This window comes from Chroicocephalus ridibundus, chromosome Z (genome assembly GCF_963924245.1).
Source record: "Chroicocephalus ridibundus chromosome Z, bChrRid1.1, whole genome shotgun sequence".
Lineage (NCBI taxonomy): Eukaryota > Metazoa > Chordata > Aves > Charadriiformes > Laridae > Chroicocephalus > Chroicocephalus ridibundus.
Window position 1 is genome coordinate 71,851,845 of NC_086316.1, and position 17,954 is coordinate 71,869,798.

A 17,954-nucleotide genomic window follows, 5' to 3' on the forward strand; every position below is an offset into this window, starting at 1 on the left:
CACAGACTGAAACACATGAAATTCTGTCTGAACATTAGGAAACACTTTTTTTACTGTGAGGGTGATCAAGCAAGGGAACAGGTTACTCAAAGAAGTGATGAAGTCTCCATCCATGGACACTTGGGCTGCCCAGGGAAGTGGCTGAATCACCATCCCCGGAGGTATTTAAAAGACAGGCAGACGTGGTGCTTAGGATCATGGTTTAGAAATGGTTTTAGCAGTGTTAGGTTAATGGTTGTACTCGATGATCTAAAAGGTCCCTTTCAACCTAGACAATTCTGTGATTCTATGACTGCCCTAAAATACACCACGAGGCTGCAGTGGTCCCAAGGTTAGCTAAGAAAGGGAGCTTGCCCCATGATTCCTGGAGTCTACACAGAAAGTTCTGCTGTAGTTGAGAAGCAAAAAACGAAGTTAACTTGACACCAGCCAAGGAGGGTTTGGGTCGAGATCTGAGACAAATCTGAGATTTGTATTGGTATAGACAGATGGAGACTCAAGCTGAGGCTGCTTGTAACGAGACATTTCTTTGAAAGTTTTCAAAGATCATACACAACAATTCAGTCGCTGATTCTGAACCTTCTGTTAAACTCATCCCTTTATTTAAAACTATCTCTGCCTAATTATATGGTTTCATTCATTTAGATGGATACATTAAAACAACAATGGTGGAGATTGATTATGATTCTTTAAGAAGAAAGCAACAACAACCATCTACCAGAGCTGCTGTGAAACATTCAGAGAGTGACCAAGAAGTGTATGATGATGTTGGAGAGCAAGACAGTATTAGCAGGTCTGTATGAGGAATGCGTGAAAAGGAACAAATGATTCACCCAGTCAGCCTAGACAGGGGAAGTTTTACAACAATGAGGCAGACTCTTGTCACAAAAGAACAGCCATTTATATCAGAAACATTTAACTGAGCTATTCAAACTGAAATAGTCAGAGGAACAAGAATGTATTCTGGAATCCAACATCTATAAGCACTCATACTCAGGAGGAATCCATACTATTGGAAAAGGACAGCATTGCAGTCCAAAAGACAACAAAAGGCAGAACAGGGAGGATTACAAATCACGTGCAGGAAGTGCAGTTCTCTTCCATCCACCTCTTTTTGTGTTCTGTCTTTTGAAGTCACATACTGCCTTTTCTAACATGCAAGAATAAAATGCTCTAAAAGCAATGGAAACACTCACTGCTCTGGAGAACTCCTGACCACACTCATTGCTCTCAAACTATGAATCTTAATACCTCTTTCCATTTGAAGAGAAGGGACTTCTGGAAGCATGACTAGGATAGCCCTTCAGAAGAGAGTGTGGCTAATGTGTTTAGTCCTGAAAATAAGGCCTATAACATCCCATGAGCTGGGTATGAGATATATTTTTTTGACTTTTCAGAAGCTTCTCCTCTATGGCACAGTCTCACATGTATTTGCAACGCGGTGCTGCATTGCAGCCTCTCTACTTCCACGTGACATATTTTTCACATTGAATAGACCCGCAGCTAGAAAAGTGCCATCTCCAGCAGCGTATCAAACTTGCTGGCAGGGAAGTATCCTAGTGATCTTGTGACAAGAGTCAAGGCTACCACATGACCCAACACGACAGCGGCACCTCAGTTGCCCCACCTCACATAAAAGTCTGCTTCTGTCATGTGATGCAACAAACCAGTGATCATTCTCCATTACATGTCCTGATGAGGAGAATACATACCCCAGGACTCAGATAAGAGATCTGCATATGGGTGTAGAGGACTTCAATGTGTAGGACAACCATTTTGAAGCACTCAGCCATGACACCTGCTTTTACTGCTTCCCAGCACCTTAACTTCAAGGCCTGGCTGGAATAAAGGGACCGCAGCTGGCTGGCTGCTGGCTGCAGCTGATCCTCAGCTGGTAGAACATCTCCATGAGCTCCAGAAACAGCACTTGGAAAGAATTCTTTATGCAACCAATATAGTTTTGCCCCTGATATTTTTCCAAGTTGCTCAGTGTCAATTTTCCTCCCTACACATTTGTCTCATAGCATCATAACTTAGCCAGAAGAGTTGCTTTAGTTTTTCTAGGTTTTAGGTAATCTGAACATTAGGTACTTCATTGCAGAAGAATCTTTGGCCAATCATTTTCACTATGGCAAGCATTACAATTAACCACCTCTATGCAAGGAATTCAGAAAATGTATTGAATTCAAAAGCAAACAAGAATACTTACACTGTTGCATATTAAAATAACAGCGTAAGGAACTTGGAACGATGAATGAATGGTTCAGATTCATTAAATCCTTTAAGCTGTATTTTGACATTTTTATCTTCTCTAGTGATTAATAGCATTCTGCTCAGTTCACGAGCATGAATTGTTGGAAGGTCTGACATACATCAACATGTTTTGAAACCACTGTAAGAATGCCACACTAAAAAAAAAGCCTCTTGATCAAATAGTATTATCTCATTATCAGCAGCATTGTTAATATTTCAGAATTAATAAGTGATTAGGGCTGTTGTATTTCGGGATTTCTTGGCACAAGAGTTCAACAAACACCTTGTTCTGATGTATAAATTTAAGTAAGGCTCTGACCTGGAAATAATCTCTGTTACTGTGATCCTATCAGGTTTTTTTCAATCACTGTTAGTACACTAGGCTAATATGGAATCCTTGAAATGTTAGAAACATGCAGTTAGAGGTTTACAGCATCACCCAATGAAAGCTAGTTGAGCAATAAATTCATTTGTTTACCTTTTCATCTCAAGAAAATACCCTCATAAGGGATGAATCTAAATGGTATGGATGCACTCTCTAGTGTTCAGTCAGATTATATTTTTATTGGCATCAAGTTTGACTACATGACCTCCTCAGATCACTTCCAGCATGAATTATCCTATGATCCTAAGTCATATTTTGAGTTTAAAGATGTCAACAGGAATATAAAATATATTCTAAATCTAGTAAATCATGGTAGCTGTAGACATCAGTTTGCATTTCCTTGAAAATTACAATTTATTGGAAATTGCTAACAATTGCTAACAATTCCTAACAATTAGCATTGAATGTTCTGCTTGTATCAAAATGTGCACCTTCATCGTCTTGAAATACATGCATTCATTTTTGCAAATAGAGAATTTCCTTCACAGCTTTACTTACAAAATACTGTCCTTTTCTTTTACATTAACTAAAGATGGTATCGATAACTCTCTCTCTTATAACCCTTTGAATGACTGTAAATGATATTTTAAAATACTCTTTTCTGATTTGTAATGAATTATTTCCAAGGAAAAAAAAAATGGAAGTATCTGTTCCTGCTTCACCCAAATCTACTAAAAGTTAATCTCTCCTCATTTAAGTGCAAGTTCACTTATGAATTACATGACACGTTTTCTTTAGCATTAGTGAGAATGCAACTGCTATTTGACTGTAAGAAATCAATGTGAGTGTGGTGAAAACAGACAAAAAGAAAGAACTGGCACATTTAGTGCTTCTCCATATAGAACACACAAGCATGTGCCTGAGATTCCAGTGCAGAATTTGTAGTGGTCAGTTGGAAAAGTAGATGAGTGCCAAAGCCAAAAGGTTTAGAACTAATAACTACAAATGTGATGGGTGATCATGGTGTTTTCTTTTTCTAAAGGATGACTGTTTTTGTCTAAAATGTCTCTCATTTGCTTTTCCAGTCAGAGTGGTGGTCAAAGTGGAGCTGGAAGTAAGTTCTACATGCACTTTTTGGGGACAATTGTTTCTGTGTACTGCTTACCCTTAAATCCAGACCTCTGCAGCTTCCAAATAATGCAGTAATTATCCATAAGCATGCTAAATGTGTAGCTAACAGGCAACAAACAAGGAGGTATAGTGGCCAAATTAACTTTCCATCCACCTATGGAAAGGGCAAGAAAGAAGTTTTGTCTTCAGATACTGTGAATCACAAGCATGCCAGAAGATGACTAAAATTTAATTTTGTGTGTGTTGTGTAAAGGTAGATCATCCCACAAAACAGCACAGATATAACTGGCAAAATGACCGAGAGGTTTTGTACTGGAGATACCCAGTTCTGAAACAGCCAGTAATACTACCTATTAAAGCTGCATTTTGCTGACCGAGTTAAGGGGATCTTCAGTTTAAGCAATACTCTGGAGTCCCAGCCAGTATGACTGCATCAGTTTCACATGGTCAAGAACACACATTCAAACCCAGTTTCCTCTTTGGTAGCACATATATTTATGTAGCATTCTCTGTTGATCACAAGAGCACAGCTCATCTTCTCAGCTTAGAGTTTAGATACTAGTCATGGCAGAAGCATCCCCTGGCACTGCTGAATGAAACTGCTGCCAGCTAAGTACAGATTTCAGTGATTAGTCTGACCTGCGGCTAGAATTGGACACGGAAACTGAGCTAACCCTGCAGTGAAGGAGGTAGGGCTTAAAGGTCAGAACTGAGACCAAAATGGGAAGCTCACGTTGCATTGCCTCTGACTTCTGTGGATGAACACAACATGTCACTTGCTGAGAGTGTTTCTGACACCTTCAATTACCACTTGAGTCACACACAAAAATCTAAAAGTCATCAGCCTTCATAACGACTGGGCCAAAATCAGTCATTTAGAATTTCATTGAATACAGAGTAAATGCATTTGTTTACAGTATTCATGCTCTTGAGATTGGCAGTGCCATGTTTAAATGCTGTGGATAGTATTCCAAACTGGGATAAACCTAAATCACTGTTTTTATAAATAAGCTGCGCTGGTTTACAGAAAGATTCCATTGCAAGGATATTGCACAACCTGCACACACATCTGACATACTTAAGAGGCCAGTAATGAATATCCTATGCAGCAGCATTAATTATAAATGCATTAATTCACTGTTTGATCTGTTAAAGAGATGTTCCCACCTCCTCCTTCTGATCAAGAAATTTATGATGGGATTGATGATGAAGATGATGCAACTAGGTAAGTTTTTTATACCATTTAAATATTTCTTTCTTTAACAAAGTATTTTCATTTCACTTTTTAGTATTTTTGAATTAGGCATAATAATTAGCAAGTACTAGGTTGATCATTGAGTGGGTATACATTGGGATGGATTAATGAATCTAAAAAAAGGGTTCTTTGGCTTTTTGGAGAAGTTTTGTTCTGTAATTAATTTTGGTATGTCAGTAAAAGCAGCTGCAATCATGAAAATCCCCAAATCCCCAATTAGACAAACTAGCTCTGAAATGAAAATAACAAATTAAAATGTTAGCTGGCGGAGTAACAACATGAAAACAGTAAGCCACTAGATTAATAGCTATACCTACAAATTTGTCTCACTATCTACAAATGACCTAACATATGTATTTCTAGTTTAGCATTTTAGTGTTTAGCTTCCAGGTAAGTGTCCTCACTTTGTGGCATATACATTGTTGGCATTAATGAGAATTATGTGCATCAATGGAGAATTTAAACTGGACCTTTTAAAAAGAATGTTACATTTTACATTGTGATAATTGCATGCATACTCCAAAGGTCTGTATCGCAGGATGAAGATAAGAATGGTATCTGGTCCTGGGGAATCTTGAAGAGGTTAAAGGTCAAAGATGGCAAAAAGAAAAGTGTACGAGAAAAAACAACCAAAGTCATTGAGGCAGAAGATAATGGAGATTTGTTGTAAGATTCTGCCAGGAAATCAACAGTGCACATTAACTAATTCTAACACATCATTGATCACGTGCTACTAACATGTTCTCATAACAGTCTAATGAATCGTGCATCAAATTGCAGCTCAGAATGATAATTTTGTGCAAAAACACTGACCTCCTTTCTTTGCATCTGCATAAGATAATTACTCTCTTAAGCTGTATTTGTTGCACAAGTCTGGTAATTAAAATATACAAAAAAAATTTTTTTATGAAGATCCTCAAAATAATCCATCATCTTTGTGCCATTCTGGTGATGTAACTTTGGTGTATTCTCAGTTAAAATGTACTTTGCTCATCAGTACAATGTAGCTGAAATAAACCGGTAAATCTAGTCTCATTAATCCAAATTTTAGGAATAATACGCCAAATGCAAAAATGCCAGGATTGTCTTCCACCCATCTTGACTAGAGGTTAGATCAGCAACATTGGTGTTTTTACCACCATCGTCTCTCATTCAGTTCTGAACCAGTTTACTTTGATTCAGTGGTAAAAATACATCTAGTCCACAAATATTGCTGGTATGAGTGGAACTTCCAAATGTCTGGAGATTCCTTGGAGCCCTTGTGTTGCAAGTTTTTTTAAATTATTTAAACGGTGCAAAAGCCTATTAATGTGATATAAATACTTAATGAGCATCTTCTTTTTTCAGCATGTCTCCTTCAACAAAGCAGTTTGGAAAAGGTAATTAATAGCCTATTGTTCAGCCTCCAGATTGATTCCTGATCCTTTTTCTGTATACATTACTCTGTATCATGCTAGTCACAAAAATACATCCAAGGAAGGAAACAGGATTTCCCATTGCTTACCCAGTTCTAGCAAGCAAATTTCAAATGTTGTCACTGATTTGGCTGCAGACAAGGAGATACAAATACATTGCAAGCTCTCTAGAAAACAATTTAATGTATTTTAAAAGAAGTCATGATTTTTCTATGTGAGATTTCCACTAATTCATTTTATTTGGCATTAAGTATGAACAGATACACTTGCAGAGAGACACTTAATGCAAGACTTCAAAAATTAAAAGAGATGGTTGTTGTTATTTTCACTTGCAATGTCTTTGTAGGATAACATACACTCATAAATATCAGCTCAGCCATGGAATAAAAAGCAAGTTCTTATATTTTTTGAGGCTGTTGCCAGAACTGAGTTCTAAACCTTTTATCTCCCCCTGTGATTTTTCTAGCCATTGATTTGGTTGTTTCCTCTCTGCAAATATGCTGAATGTGATTCAAAGTATATTCTTGGGGTAGGAATTCTTTTCACTGCTTTGGCACTGCAAGATGGCCTAAAAACTAACATGCATGTGATTCATATCCACTTCTAAGCAACGTTGCATTGACCAGAGTGCTATAGAAGTGCTTGAGTGTACATTAACATCAAGCCCCAAAAATATACTTTGATGCAACACAGTGGGAAATGGACTAATTAAAATGAAGATTAAAGGCTATTGCATTAGCCAACATGTGCTAAAACTTGCTTCAGCTTAAGAAGATTAAAATATCAGTGAATACCTATTATTATTAATAAAGAGCCTTATTCTGAAAAGGCTGACTGGTGTTTGTTTTGCACAGTACATTGTGCAAAACAGAGAACTCACAGTTACTACTGACGATAAATGGCTACAGCACTTGCTGCAATTTCTTGCCAACTTAGCTACACTACCATAGATTGTAACACAATGTACTCACTACTCAAGGATCACATAATAATTTTCCATTCTTTTAAATACTATTGTTTCAGATTGTGGAGACAATGATGTTTATGATGACGTAGATTCTTCAGACTTCCCTCTTCCACCGCCTGAACTCAAGCAAGTGAAAATAGGAATTACTCCCCTGATTAGAAATCTGTAATACACTGTGAAACATTTTCTAAGTATTTACTAGAGGCAGATTGCTACTAACATATGCATTATTTGGTGTTGTCAGGTTTTTAAGGTCTCCTAACCCTATTGTTGACAATGGCAGTTGAATGCTCCCTGCCTCCATTGCAAATTGAAATAATGATTAGACTATAGAATAAATAAGCATGCTTTGAATTTCAACAAATTCAGTCCCTGGTAGACAAGAGGTAGAAATTAATGCATGGCTTAAAGGTACTTCATTGTAGATTCTCTGCCGGCAGTCCTCTTCCTATCAAGATTTGGGGACTGTCAGGTTAAGTACTTGATCCTAGCTGCTGTAGTATTTTAAGAGAAAACGAGATAGCATTCTGTGTCATAAGTGTGAAACACATCTGGAGGTGTAAAGTTCAACTCGGAAAACTTTTATCCCTGGACCAGGAAGTTATGGCCATCTCTGGAGCACAGATGTATTACGAGCACAGATACATCTGTGAAGATGACTGCAACATGTCTCACTCTGTTGCCGCTAACTCCACTCAGGTGGAGCCACACAGTGCACTACAATAATCTGTTCTGGAGACATTAAAACAGAGAAAGCACTTTGAACTGTATATCCATAGGAAAAGACATGGCCCCCTGACCTAAATCTAGGTTACTTGACACACCCACGGCATCAGTGAAACTGTCACACACACACACACACATACATGTTCATCATCAATGAAACTGTCATCCACAATTCCTACAGAGATCAGGAAGGATCAAAAGTAGAGTCAGACTTTAAATTCCCAGGTACGGCATCAAGAAGGGCAGTTAGGGCATGAAAGCCTTCTGTGCTTATTGGAATAAGTCAGCAGTATCAGGGTTGTGGAAAAAACAACCGAACGTGACATGAGTCATATAATGCAGGCTATCTGGTGTAGCAAGGTCTTCTATGGGAACATAGGACTAACACAGCTGCTGTATGAAAGGCTAAGATTTCCAGATACCTCCACAGTGGGACATGTGTTATTCAGTACTGACCAAAGATACATAGACTTCACAAAAATTGCTCCTTGCCTAGAGATTATAAAGTTATGGGCATTATTCACCTAAATTATTTTTCGTTCTCATTGCTGTAGCAGCTAGATACTTCAAATAGTTTTCCATATTCACTTACATAGTAGATATATTAACATCAGAATTTATTAAAAGTAGGAAAGAAGACACCAACATTTTATTTCTTTTGAAATCAAATCTGCATTGTATTATCCATATAAGTTTTGTAGAGAAACAAAAACATACTAAAGACAAATGAAGGCAAATGCATTTTCACTAAAATTATCAGAAAGGTTATCAATACCTCAGATGTGTTGCTAATTTTGTTTTTATGTCTAAACCTCTTCTTATAGTTCCTCAAAATCAGCAAGCCTTGGAAAACATAAACCAGATGAAAAAGATGCACAAAAGTTTAAAAAGATGGAAAAAGAAGAGAAAGAGTTCAGAAAAAAGTTCAAAGTAAGTTTTGTTCACATAAAATATAAAGATTAAAATATCTGTATTGTATCCTCTAATTTACACACCCTAATTTGTAAATAATACATTAGTTTGCCTTTGAAATGTAAGGTATTACTACTTGTAAAAATAGTGATCTGAGCATTTGTAAGTCCAAATGGCAAGCATGGCACATACTACATAGCATAAACAATTATTTGCCTGATTTTCAAAAATTCAGTAATAAATGGGAATATATTGGTCTAAAACCTGCATGATCACAAGCTTTATGTTCATGGTTTTTAACCAGCATCTCTTTATTTTATTTTTGCAGTTTGAAGGCGAAATTAAAGTTCTTTACTCTACCACCACAGTCCAGGATTTGCCCCAGAGAAGATGGGGACCTAAAGACTTACAAGTTAAACCAGGGGAGTCACTTGAAATTATACAAAGCACAGATGATACCAAGGTCCTGTGCAGGAATGAAGAAGGAAAATGTAAGTTTTATTAAAAAGCTGTAGTACAAATCAAGTTGTCAGAGAATGATTGCGTCAGGACACGTAAAAAACCCTCTTCCCTGTCATATTAAAGAAGAGTCTAATACTTGTCTTCTTCCTTGCCTGGTGGTTGACAAGAGGTAGACTGTTATTATTGTGTTTTAAGAGCAGCTTGCCTCAAAAAACTGAAAACTCCAATACACAAGAGATACCAAATGTGAGAAAAAGGGCAATGTAGTTATGTAAATCTTGATTTGCATCAACTAATATTAGCAGATGTTTTTGTTGCTTCTGTCTCCCTCCATTTGCCAAAAAGAGTATAGCTACAATACCCCATAGAATCTAGTAGAAGTGCAATCCTTGCTGCACCTCTGGTAAGCACTTGCCCATTCATTGCAGCCAAGGGAAAATGAAGAACATTCAGAAGACTGAAGACTGCCCAATGTGATAAACCTGAAGGGGATTCAGTAACTTTCTTTCTATTTTTTTCCCCTCCGTACTTACCTGTTGCAGTCTGGAGTATAGCCTTCTTCCTGGCAGGCCTGCAGGGTGAGGAAGACTTTCTTGCATAACAACACATTTTTCAAAATATGGATTGCACTAGTGCAGCTGCTTCCCAAAGAGCAGCTTTCAACACTGCATTTTTTGAATCAAGCTAATAACAAAGTAGGAAGTAGTTCATGTTGGCTGTTTTCCTCACATAGTCTTCAAAGCCTTTCAAATAGTGACAGGAGCTACTGCTTTGCTATGCATAAAAGAGCAAAACAAATAAAAATATCCTCCCTAAAACAGTCTGAATAGATCTCTGTCAATTTTCACAGTAATTAGTCTAGTTTGAATCCTACTTTAGTTAAGTGCATGACAGTTTGATTTATTTGCTATAGTTGCTCTAGTTCCTCGTATCTTGAAACTATGGTTTTACTTTTTGAAGATCAGATAGACTGAAAATCAACAATTAAGTATGTTTTCATTCCTTTCTTGTACACGAATTCTTCCATTTGATAACTTATGAAGCACTTCCATAGCTTCACGGCTCTACCAGCAGTTTAACAAAATTACAAATTTTATTATAAAGTTTTGCCACCTTTTTAAGCAAGGGCTGGTGATCTTACGAATGTATTCTGCTATCACGTATTGTAATTGTTACGAAATGATTTGAAATTTCAAAAGTGGAACAAGGAACTGATTCTCATTTACCTTCTCAAATTCCTTCTTTCTGTCGCTTGGTCTGACCTATGTACCGTTTGAAATACACAAAAAACTTCAATTCACTTTCATAGATTTTGCTTAAACATTAGGGCAACAAAGGTGATTGAGGGATTGGAGCATCTCCCTTATGAGGAAAGGCTGAAAGAGCTGGGACTCTTTAGCCCGGAGAAGAGAAGGCTGAGGGGAGACCCTATTAATGTTTACAAGTATCTAAAGGGTGGGTTTAAGGAGGATGGTGCCAGACTCTTTTCAGTGGTTCCCAGTAACAGGACGAGGGGTAACAGGCACAAGCTGGAACATAGGAAGTTCCGATCAAATATGAGAAAAAGCTTCTTTACGGTGAGGGTGACAGAGCACTGGAACAAGCTTCCCAGGGAGGTTGTGGAGTCCCCTTCTCTGGAGACTTTCAAGACCCGCCTGGATGCAGTCCTGAGTAATGTGCTCTAGGGAACCCTGCTTTAGCAGGGGAGTTGGACTAGATGATTTCTAGAGGTCCCTTCCAACTCTGAAAAATTCTGTGAAATTCCATGAAATTAGGATATAAATGGACTTCAGTGCCTGAAAATGTAAGTTGCGTACTGGCCAAGTTTCCTTTATACTGCCAGTGTAGCTGACCTGATGTGTCGTAGCTTTCAGTGGTACTAAGTAATCAAGTTGGAGTGTGCTGACTCTCTGCGTTGTTCTCTATTATGGAAGCCACATAAACATGAATAAATTAGTTAGAAACTGAAACTTTAGATGTTTCATTTTGAATTAGTAAACTTGATAGAGTGTGAGATCAGCAGAGGCTGGATCTCCCAAATATTTAGGGGCTAGCGACCATCAGAAGAACCTAGATTGTGCTTTGCAACAGGAGAAGGACTGACACATGCATGTCTGGCTTGCAAGCACACTGTGTTTATACACCATGACTGCAAGCCAAGAAATTTTGCTTTCATATATTTCACTTCAGAAAATTAAAAGAAGAAATAGAGAAGATTAGGTAAGTCAAATGATTTAAAATGATTCACAGTGAGAGACTTCAGGGACTTATTTGACTCTGCTTAAAGAGAATTTTTAAAAGATGACATATTTTTAAAAAGCAATTTCCATGCCATTATCCCAGGTAATACAACCTGAGGAAAGACAACCAGACTAAGAATATCCTGAATAGACAGAGCTGAGATTTGTAATCAGCCTGAGCAAATAGGCAGGTGACTGAAAATCTGCAGCATTGGGTTCTTTGACTAGTGAAGATTACCTGTAGTTTAACATTTTTAGTAGGCAAAAGTTATAATAGAATTTATGTAAGTATAAAATCTTCATGACCCTGAAGATATAAATACAGGCAAAGGAAGCAAATTTTACCTTATATAGCTGCAATCAAATACTAAATGCATGGAACTATTTTTGCATTTATAGAACTGTTAAGTCTTAAACAGAAGCTAAAGCAGATTAGTGTGAAATAAAATACTACCACATGAAATTAATGCCTTTTTATGTAACCTTCTAGCACAAGATAGAAGTTTTCTTTAAAAATACAGTATTTTTAATGTATTGTGGCCTTCACAGAGCAAATCACTAATCTACTTAAAATACAGCAATTAATACGGCATATTCTGGAAAACATATTATTTACATTTGAGATTTATAGCAATATCTGATGTCTACCTATTTTAAGATGGAAATTTGCCAAGTTAAAATTAATTATGCAAATTTTTCTTTATGAAGAAAAGCTGTATATAAGAATTAGTTACTTATTAGTGTTTGGATAATAGTCTTGTCAAATAACTTCTCCAATATTCCATGTAGGTATCATAGGACATTTTTCTGTATCAAAGCATTGGTCAGTTGAAGACTGTGATAATTCAGCAGCTTTTCAGAACAGTACTAGTTCATTGTGTCTGATGCCAATTTACAAGGGAAGGTTTCACCAACTAGTAAAGTAACAAATCTTGGAAAGGGCAATTTCAGTTAGAATATACTTAGAGCTTGGATGTAAAAAAGGCTTAACACAAACTATGAGATTCTTTAGTTGGACGTTACTGTGCATTTAAAAAAAGACAAGATGCTTTCATGTCTTAGGTAGCAGAAAAAAAAAAAAATTGTGAAGGAGGAAATAATTCCTTAAGGTAAAATGGTGAGATCTACAGATTCATCAAGAATGACCTGAAGGATCGCTACCAGAAATACTAGCAGAAAAGTGATACTTTCTGTACTATATGATGGTTCCTCCAAGAATTGAAGGAACTTTGCAACTCAAACTAATATAATTATTCTAAAACCTATCATTTTAGTGTGACCATTTAAGCCTCCTAATGAATAAAAGAAGGAAACTTAGATAGGAATTTCAAATATAGCAGAAGATCATGTTTCTCCTTTAGAACTGTCCTAATTTTGTACCAATACACTAATGTTTACTTACAAATATGTAGTTATTGTTATGGCTTTCTCTTTGCTTGCATATACACCAATTGACGAGTATTTCAGTAGATATCTTTTACCAACGGTATCCAATTTTTTCAAGACATTAAATATATTGAAGAATATGTATAGTTTTATGTGATTTCATTAGTAATGCAACAGAGTAATAGAATAATTCTCTAGTGAGTAGCTTTTCTAAGGTATTTCTATTATAGACATACAAACAGTTCTTATCAATGAGATACAGTTAAAAATTTTTAAACAATTACAGCTAATGATAATTAATTGGGCTATACATCTTGAAAGATACTTTTGTCCTTGTAGGAAACTATACATATTCCTGTTATTTATTATTATAAGTATTATTATGTGGTTATTACTATACCACACTTTTGTGCTACAGTTTGTGAACACTACTATATTTTGTGTTAATACCTGTTGTTTTACACCCGTCTCACCTGTGGTGAGTTTCCTCCTCACCCAGGAAACTAAAATATAAGATGAAAACCTAATCTTGTGTAACCTGTATTACTGTTTTCTCCTTTCAGCACTAGTTTTGTATACAATGGAAACTATTGCAACAAAACAAGAGAAATGACACTTTATGAGTATGTAAAGTACCTGGCACAGTAGCTATCTAGCTGGTCTAGGAGCTATTGTAGTATTCTGATTCCCTATCTAAGGCACCACATTGTACTAAGCAAGCAGATAAGAATAATTAAAACTAAAATTTTAAAAAATATTAAAAGCAAAATTTTCCTCGAGTACATATCTATTGTACATTGTTATCCATCTATTATGTCTTTCTGTCTTAAATATCTAAAAGAGAAAAAATGCATATCGCTAGTGCTGGCAACAGAAGAAATAACATCAATGTTTAAGCTTAACTTAAATACATACATATTTCAATTTTACAGATGGCTATGTTCTGAGAAGCAATTTAGTTCAGAAGTAAGTACAAAGTGATCTTTTTGAAAAATTTGTTATAACATTCAATTTTGTTCTAAACTGTTTGTTAAATAAAAGTGAAATGTGATTATTTTAGCATGTCATCTAGTCCTGCAAACCGAGTTATTTTTACAGAGTTTAGGTTTCTCAAGAATTAGTCACATACGTCCATGCTGGAAATTTTCCAGGGCCCCTTTCCTTATCGCTTAACCATAAACTCTGCTTTAAACCATGAAAAATTATATAAATTGTGCATTATTGGAACTAGAATCTATTATTGAATTGCGCATTGATGTGATTAAGTGTATTGATGCCATTTTCAAATGTTTAAGTAAAATGGACCAATTTTTCTTTAGTTTTATTTCCGTCTTATTGGGATTGAGTAGGTTGGCTCAGTGTTGCTCTGAATAATTGCATTGAGTTCAGCATTTAGGTTCTAATCCAAAATTCTCGTCATACAAAGCCTTTCCACTTCTTTCAATGAGCTTTATGTTAGACCCTTAAATACCGAATCAGATGTCACTTTTAGAATTGAAGCCTGCAAACACCTATACACATGTTTAACTTAGATGTATAAATAGCCTTATTGGCTTCCATAGGCCTGTTTGTGTATCTAAGTGACATATTTTGAAAATTCCTATTCATCTATAGACATTACCAAAATCCATTATCTAAAAAGCTGCCCCTCCAAAACCATTATAGCATTGCCAAGTACAGAAACCAGTAAGAATTTCAAGGGCATACCAATTTTTTTAATACTCTTTTACAGATTTCATTTAAAAAAATCAGTAAGTATTTAATTTTTTAATGGGAATATCTCTATGAGTTTGTTATAGAATAGCTACTTAAAAACTTAATTAAAAAACCCAACCTCTTAATAAAGCAAGCCTTTCATGTTAGAAAGAAATGTATCCAGCTCTAGCCTTCACTGAAAATCCTTTGACCATCTTTTTCAACACTGTTCTGTTACCACAAAGGTTGCACTTTCCTAATTAGCAACTGAATTACTTGATAGTGTGTCTGCATGATACTGCTACACTATTTTGTATCTGCATGCAAGCAGTAGTATATGTCTGATGTTTCAATTTTTAAATACATTATTTTTCTTTTTTTAACTTGCAGTGATGGAGAGATTTACGATGATATTGGTGATGGTATGTTGAACATTTCAAACAATACAGTAACTATATTGAATTACATCAAATAACTTTATCCTTGAGTAGAGAACTACTGCACAATGCTAATATTTTTCCATTTTATTTCCATTTCAGATTGCATCTATGATAATGACTGATGCAGAATTCTACGTAAGTACGAGCTTCCGTGAAGATCAAAATCTGTTTCCGACTTCCTAATTGTGAAAGCAAGAGAAGTCACTAAAGCTGATCACAAGTTAATCGGTTACACTCTTCTAAATGTACAATTAACGTTTTTTAGAATTTTAGGGCTTTGTCATCCCTTGCTTTATATGACATTTGTATTGCCAATTATCTGAGAAAGTAAAATTCAGGGAATTTGAGCTAAAGTTAATGTTATCATTTTTCACTTCCCTTCCACATTTGTGGAAAGTCCATGTAAAAACAGCTCTTCAATTAGCTATACCCAAAAAGGCCAGTTCAGGTCTATGAAGGATACAGAGGACAACAAACCCCTGAACAATTTTGCTCTGGCTCTGGTCTATTAAACACCAGAGACTGCCAATCAGGGGAGGACAGTATCCTGAAAAGAAATGCTTCCTTTGGTGATAACATCCTGTTGTGAAAACAGGAAATCAAGAGTGGGCATCATTGCTGACCTGCCATTCCAACTGCAAAAGCGTTAGCTACACTGACATGTACAGCCATGTACCATTACGGCTGAAGTTTCTTTTTCTACGTTATACTAATGAGAGAATACCATTTTCTAAAATTTATTTGACCACTTTTTAGGTACTTTTTGACTAATATGAATTGTAAACGTAACAATGTTATATGTGTTACACACAGCGCTCTGAGATACAAATCATAGAAGAGTCTACTTTATAGCATAGTGTTGCTCAAAATACATTCAGAACATTTAGGTTAAGATTTAATTTCTGTTTAGATTGAAGATATGTTGTTGTCACTGTAGTAATTTAGGTATTAAAATGGACCTATAAACTGATGATAAACGGTTTGGAAATAATTTCTAGACTAAATATATATGTATAAATATCACATCACTTTGATAGTATCTTTTTCTTTCAAGTACTATATTTTACACTAGACTTGGCTAAATGAAACTATAGTAATTAAACATTTCCATGCTCATCTACGGTAGAAACAACATTTATTACTAAAGATCATTGGTGATCCTGTTCTCGGAATGAGTGAGTAGTAAAATGAATGGACGAATCATAATAATAAATATCACTTTGCACTTAGCAGAACTCACTGGAAATCAAAAGCTGTTTACAATGAATGCACAGTAAAGAGGGTGAGCTTGTGCGGAATATGGAACATGTAGTTGTAACATGTGATGCTTTTGCTGTAGTGCAAGATAATCAAAAAACCTGCAACAAGCAATGTGGCTGGAGCAATATAGGCAACTCCTCTTGATAATCAAGTCTCCTATAATCCTCAAGGGAAGTAAGGCACACTGTGCAAACCAGTGCAATGTAGCTAGCTAGCAAGTTTAGATTATAAACATAAAAAAATTTTGGCCCTGTTGAAGTCAGTGAGTTGTGGTCTTACCTTCAGGAGAGCTGAGATTTCACCTTACACAAGTGCCTTTTATTGACGGTTCAAAATACAGTAAATCTCTAAGGAGATATAATGCTATGGGGATATCAAACATAAAATTAACTGTAGAGATAATAGCCTATAAGCTATTTTATACTGTATTTAAAATCACTGATAATACACTGAAAAGCTATATGCAAACTTGAGTTTCCTGTTCTATATTTACTTTTCAACCAGCAGCCAGGCATACAAATACCAGTTTTATGTGTAGACATCAGCACCAGCACCCAAATTTAAAACAAGAGCTTGTATATTAAGCACAATGAATGTGTCTGGCTATTTGGCTACATCACTGCTGATGGTTTATTTATTTTTCAGGGGCATTCAAGAGGGTATCTGCATCAAATTAGCGATATGCCAGAGAACTGAGAGGGAACACAGATATTTAGAAATACACAATGACTTGTCAGCTATCAAGGGGATAAATAGTTTTATGCTTTACACAGTTAATGATGTCAAAAAGAGTTTGTGTTAAATTCTAACATATATGCCAAGTCTTGTTTTAGTTTTAAACAATAGTAGAACTTCATGTGTTGCAGTAAGACCAACAAAGGAACTTTCCTTTTGAATATAGTTTAAAGCACTTCAGTAGAACACAAACCTCTTTTGTGCCCCTGAAAAATAAGTGAATTTTATTCTTTGTGAGGTTTTTTTGGTCATATATTTTGAAGAGCTTTTCCATGTTCTTAGCCTTGATGTGCTGTAGATACTGTATTTCCTTACTGATTATACTGACTGAATTGGTCTTATGACACATTAAATCATTAAAAGAAATAATCATAGGGTACTTTAAGCTAAAAATCTGTGCATTGTTTGCACAGATTAAATATAATGTGATTGTTACAGGGTGTTGAAATGTTATTTAGAAGGTACTACACACTGAAAAATTACTGGTATTGTGTATTTTTTCTTTTCATTATCTTGCCAATGCTGTTCACTGGATGCATTTTTTTTTCTTTCTTCTGAATAAAAGTGTGCTTTCTGACAAGAAATGTGGGTACACCATCTTCTTCCAAAGTAGAACAACAGTAGCTGTACAATAATTTCTGAAAATTATCACTGAGCAGCTGACAGTGAAAAACAACTTTATTATTGCTGCAAAGCCAGCACAACTACAATGTGGCATTTGTTTGGCAGTAATTACTATCCAGAAAGTGAAA

At 35.8% G+C, this 17,954-nt stretch overlaps 1 protein-coding gene across 8 annotated transcripts in view; it reads left to right on the forward strand.

Moving 5' to 3' along the window:
• FYB1 (FYN binding protein 1) overlaps positions 1 to 17,954 on the forward strand; it is a 67,609-nt gene extending 49,655 nt beyond the window's left edge. For 2 of the 8 annotated variants that reach the window (XM_063320950.1, XM_063320952.1), the window contains exons 9-18: positions 646 to 793; positions 3,664 to 3,692; positions 4,865 to 4,934; positions 5,490 to 5,630; positions 6,312 to 6,343; positions 7,403 to 7,511; positions 8,897 to 9,002; positions 9,313 to 9,475; positions 15,158 to 15,189; positions 15,307 to 17,954. In XM_063320950.1, coding sequence (XP_063177020.1) covers positions 646 to 793; positions 3,664 to 3,692; positions 4,865 to 4,934; positions 5,490 to 5,630; positions 6,312 to 6,343; positions 7,403 to 7,511; positions 8,897 to 9,002; positions 9,313 to 9,475; positions 15,158 to 15,189; positions 15,307 to 15,390 — 914 coding nt within the window. In that variant the 3' untranslated portion in view covers positions 15,391 to 17,954. Of the gene's footprint in view, positions 1 to 645; positions 794 to 3,663; positions 3,693 to 4,864; positions 4,935 to 5,489; positions 5,631 to 6,311; positions 6,344 to 7,402; positions 7,512 to 8,896; positions 9,003 to 9,312; positions 9,476 to 14,004; positions 14,039 to 15,157; positions 15,190 to 15,306 lie in introns of all 8 variants that reach the window. The other 6 variants (XM_063320951.1, XM_063320954.1, XM_063320953.1 and 3 more) reach the window with 6 other exon arrangements.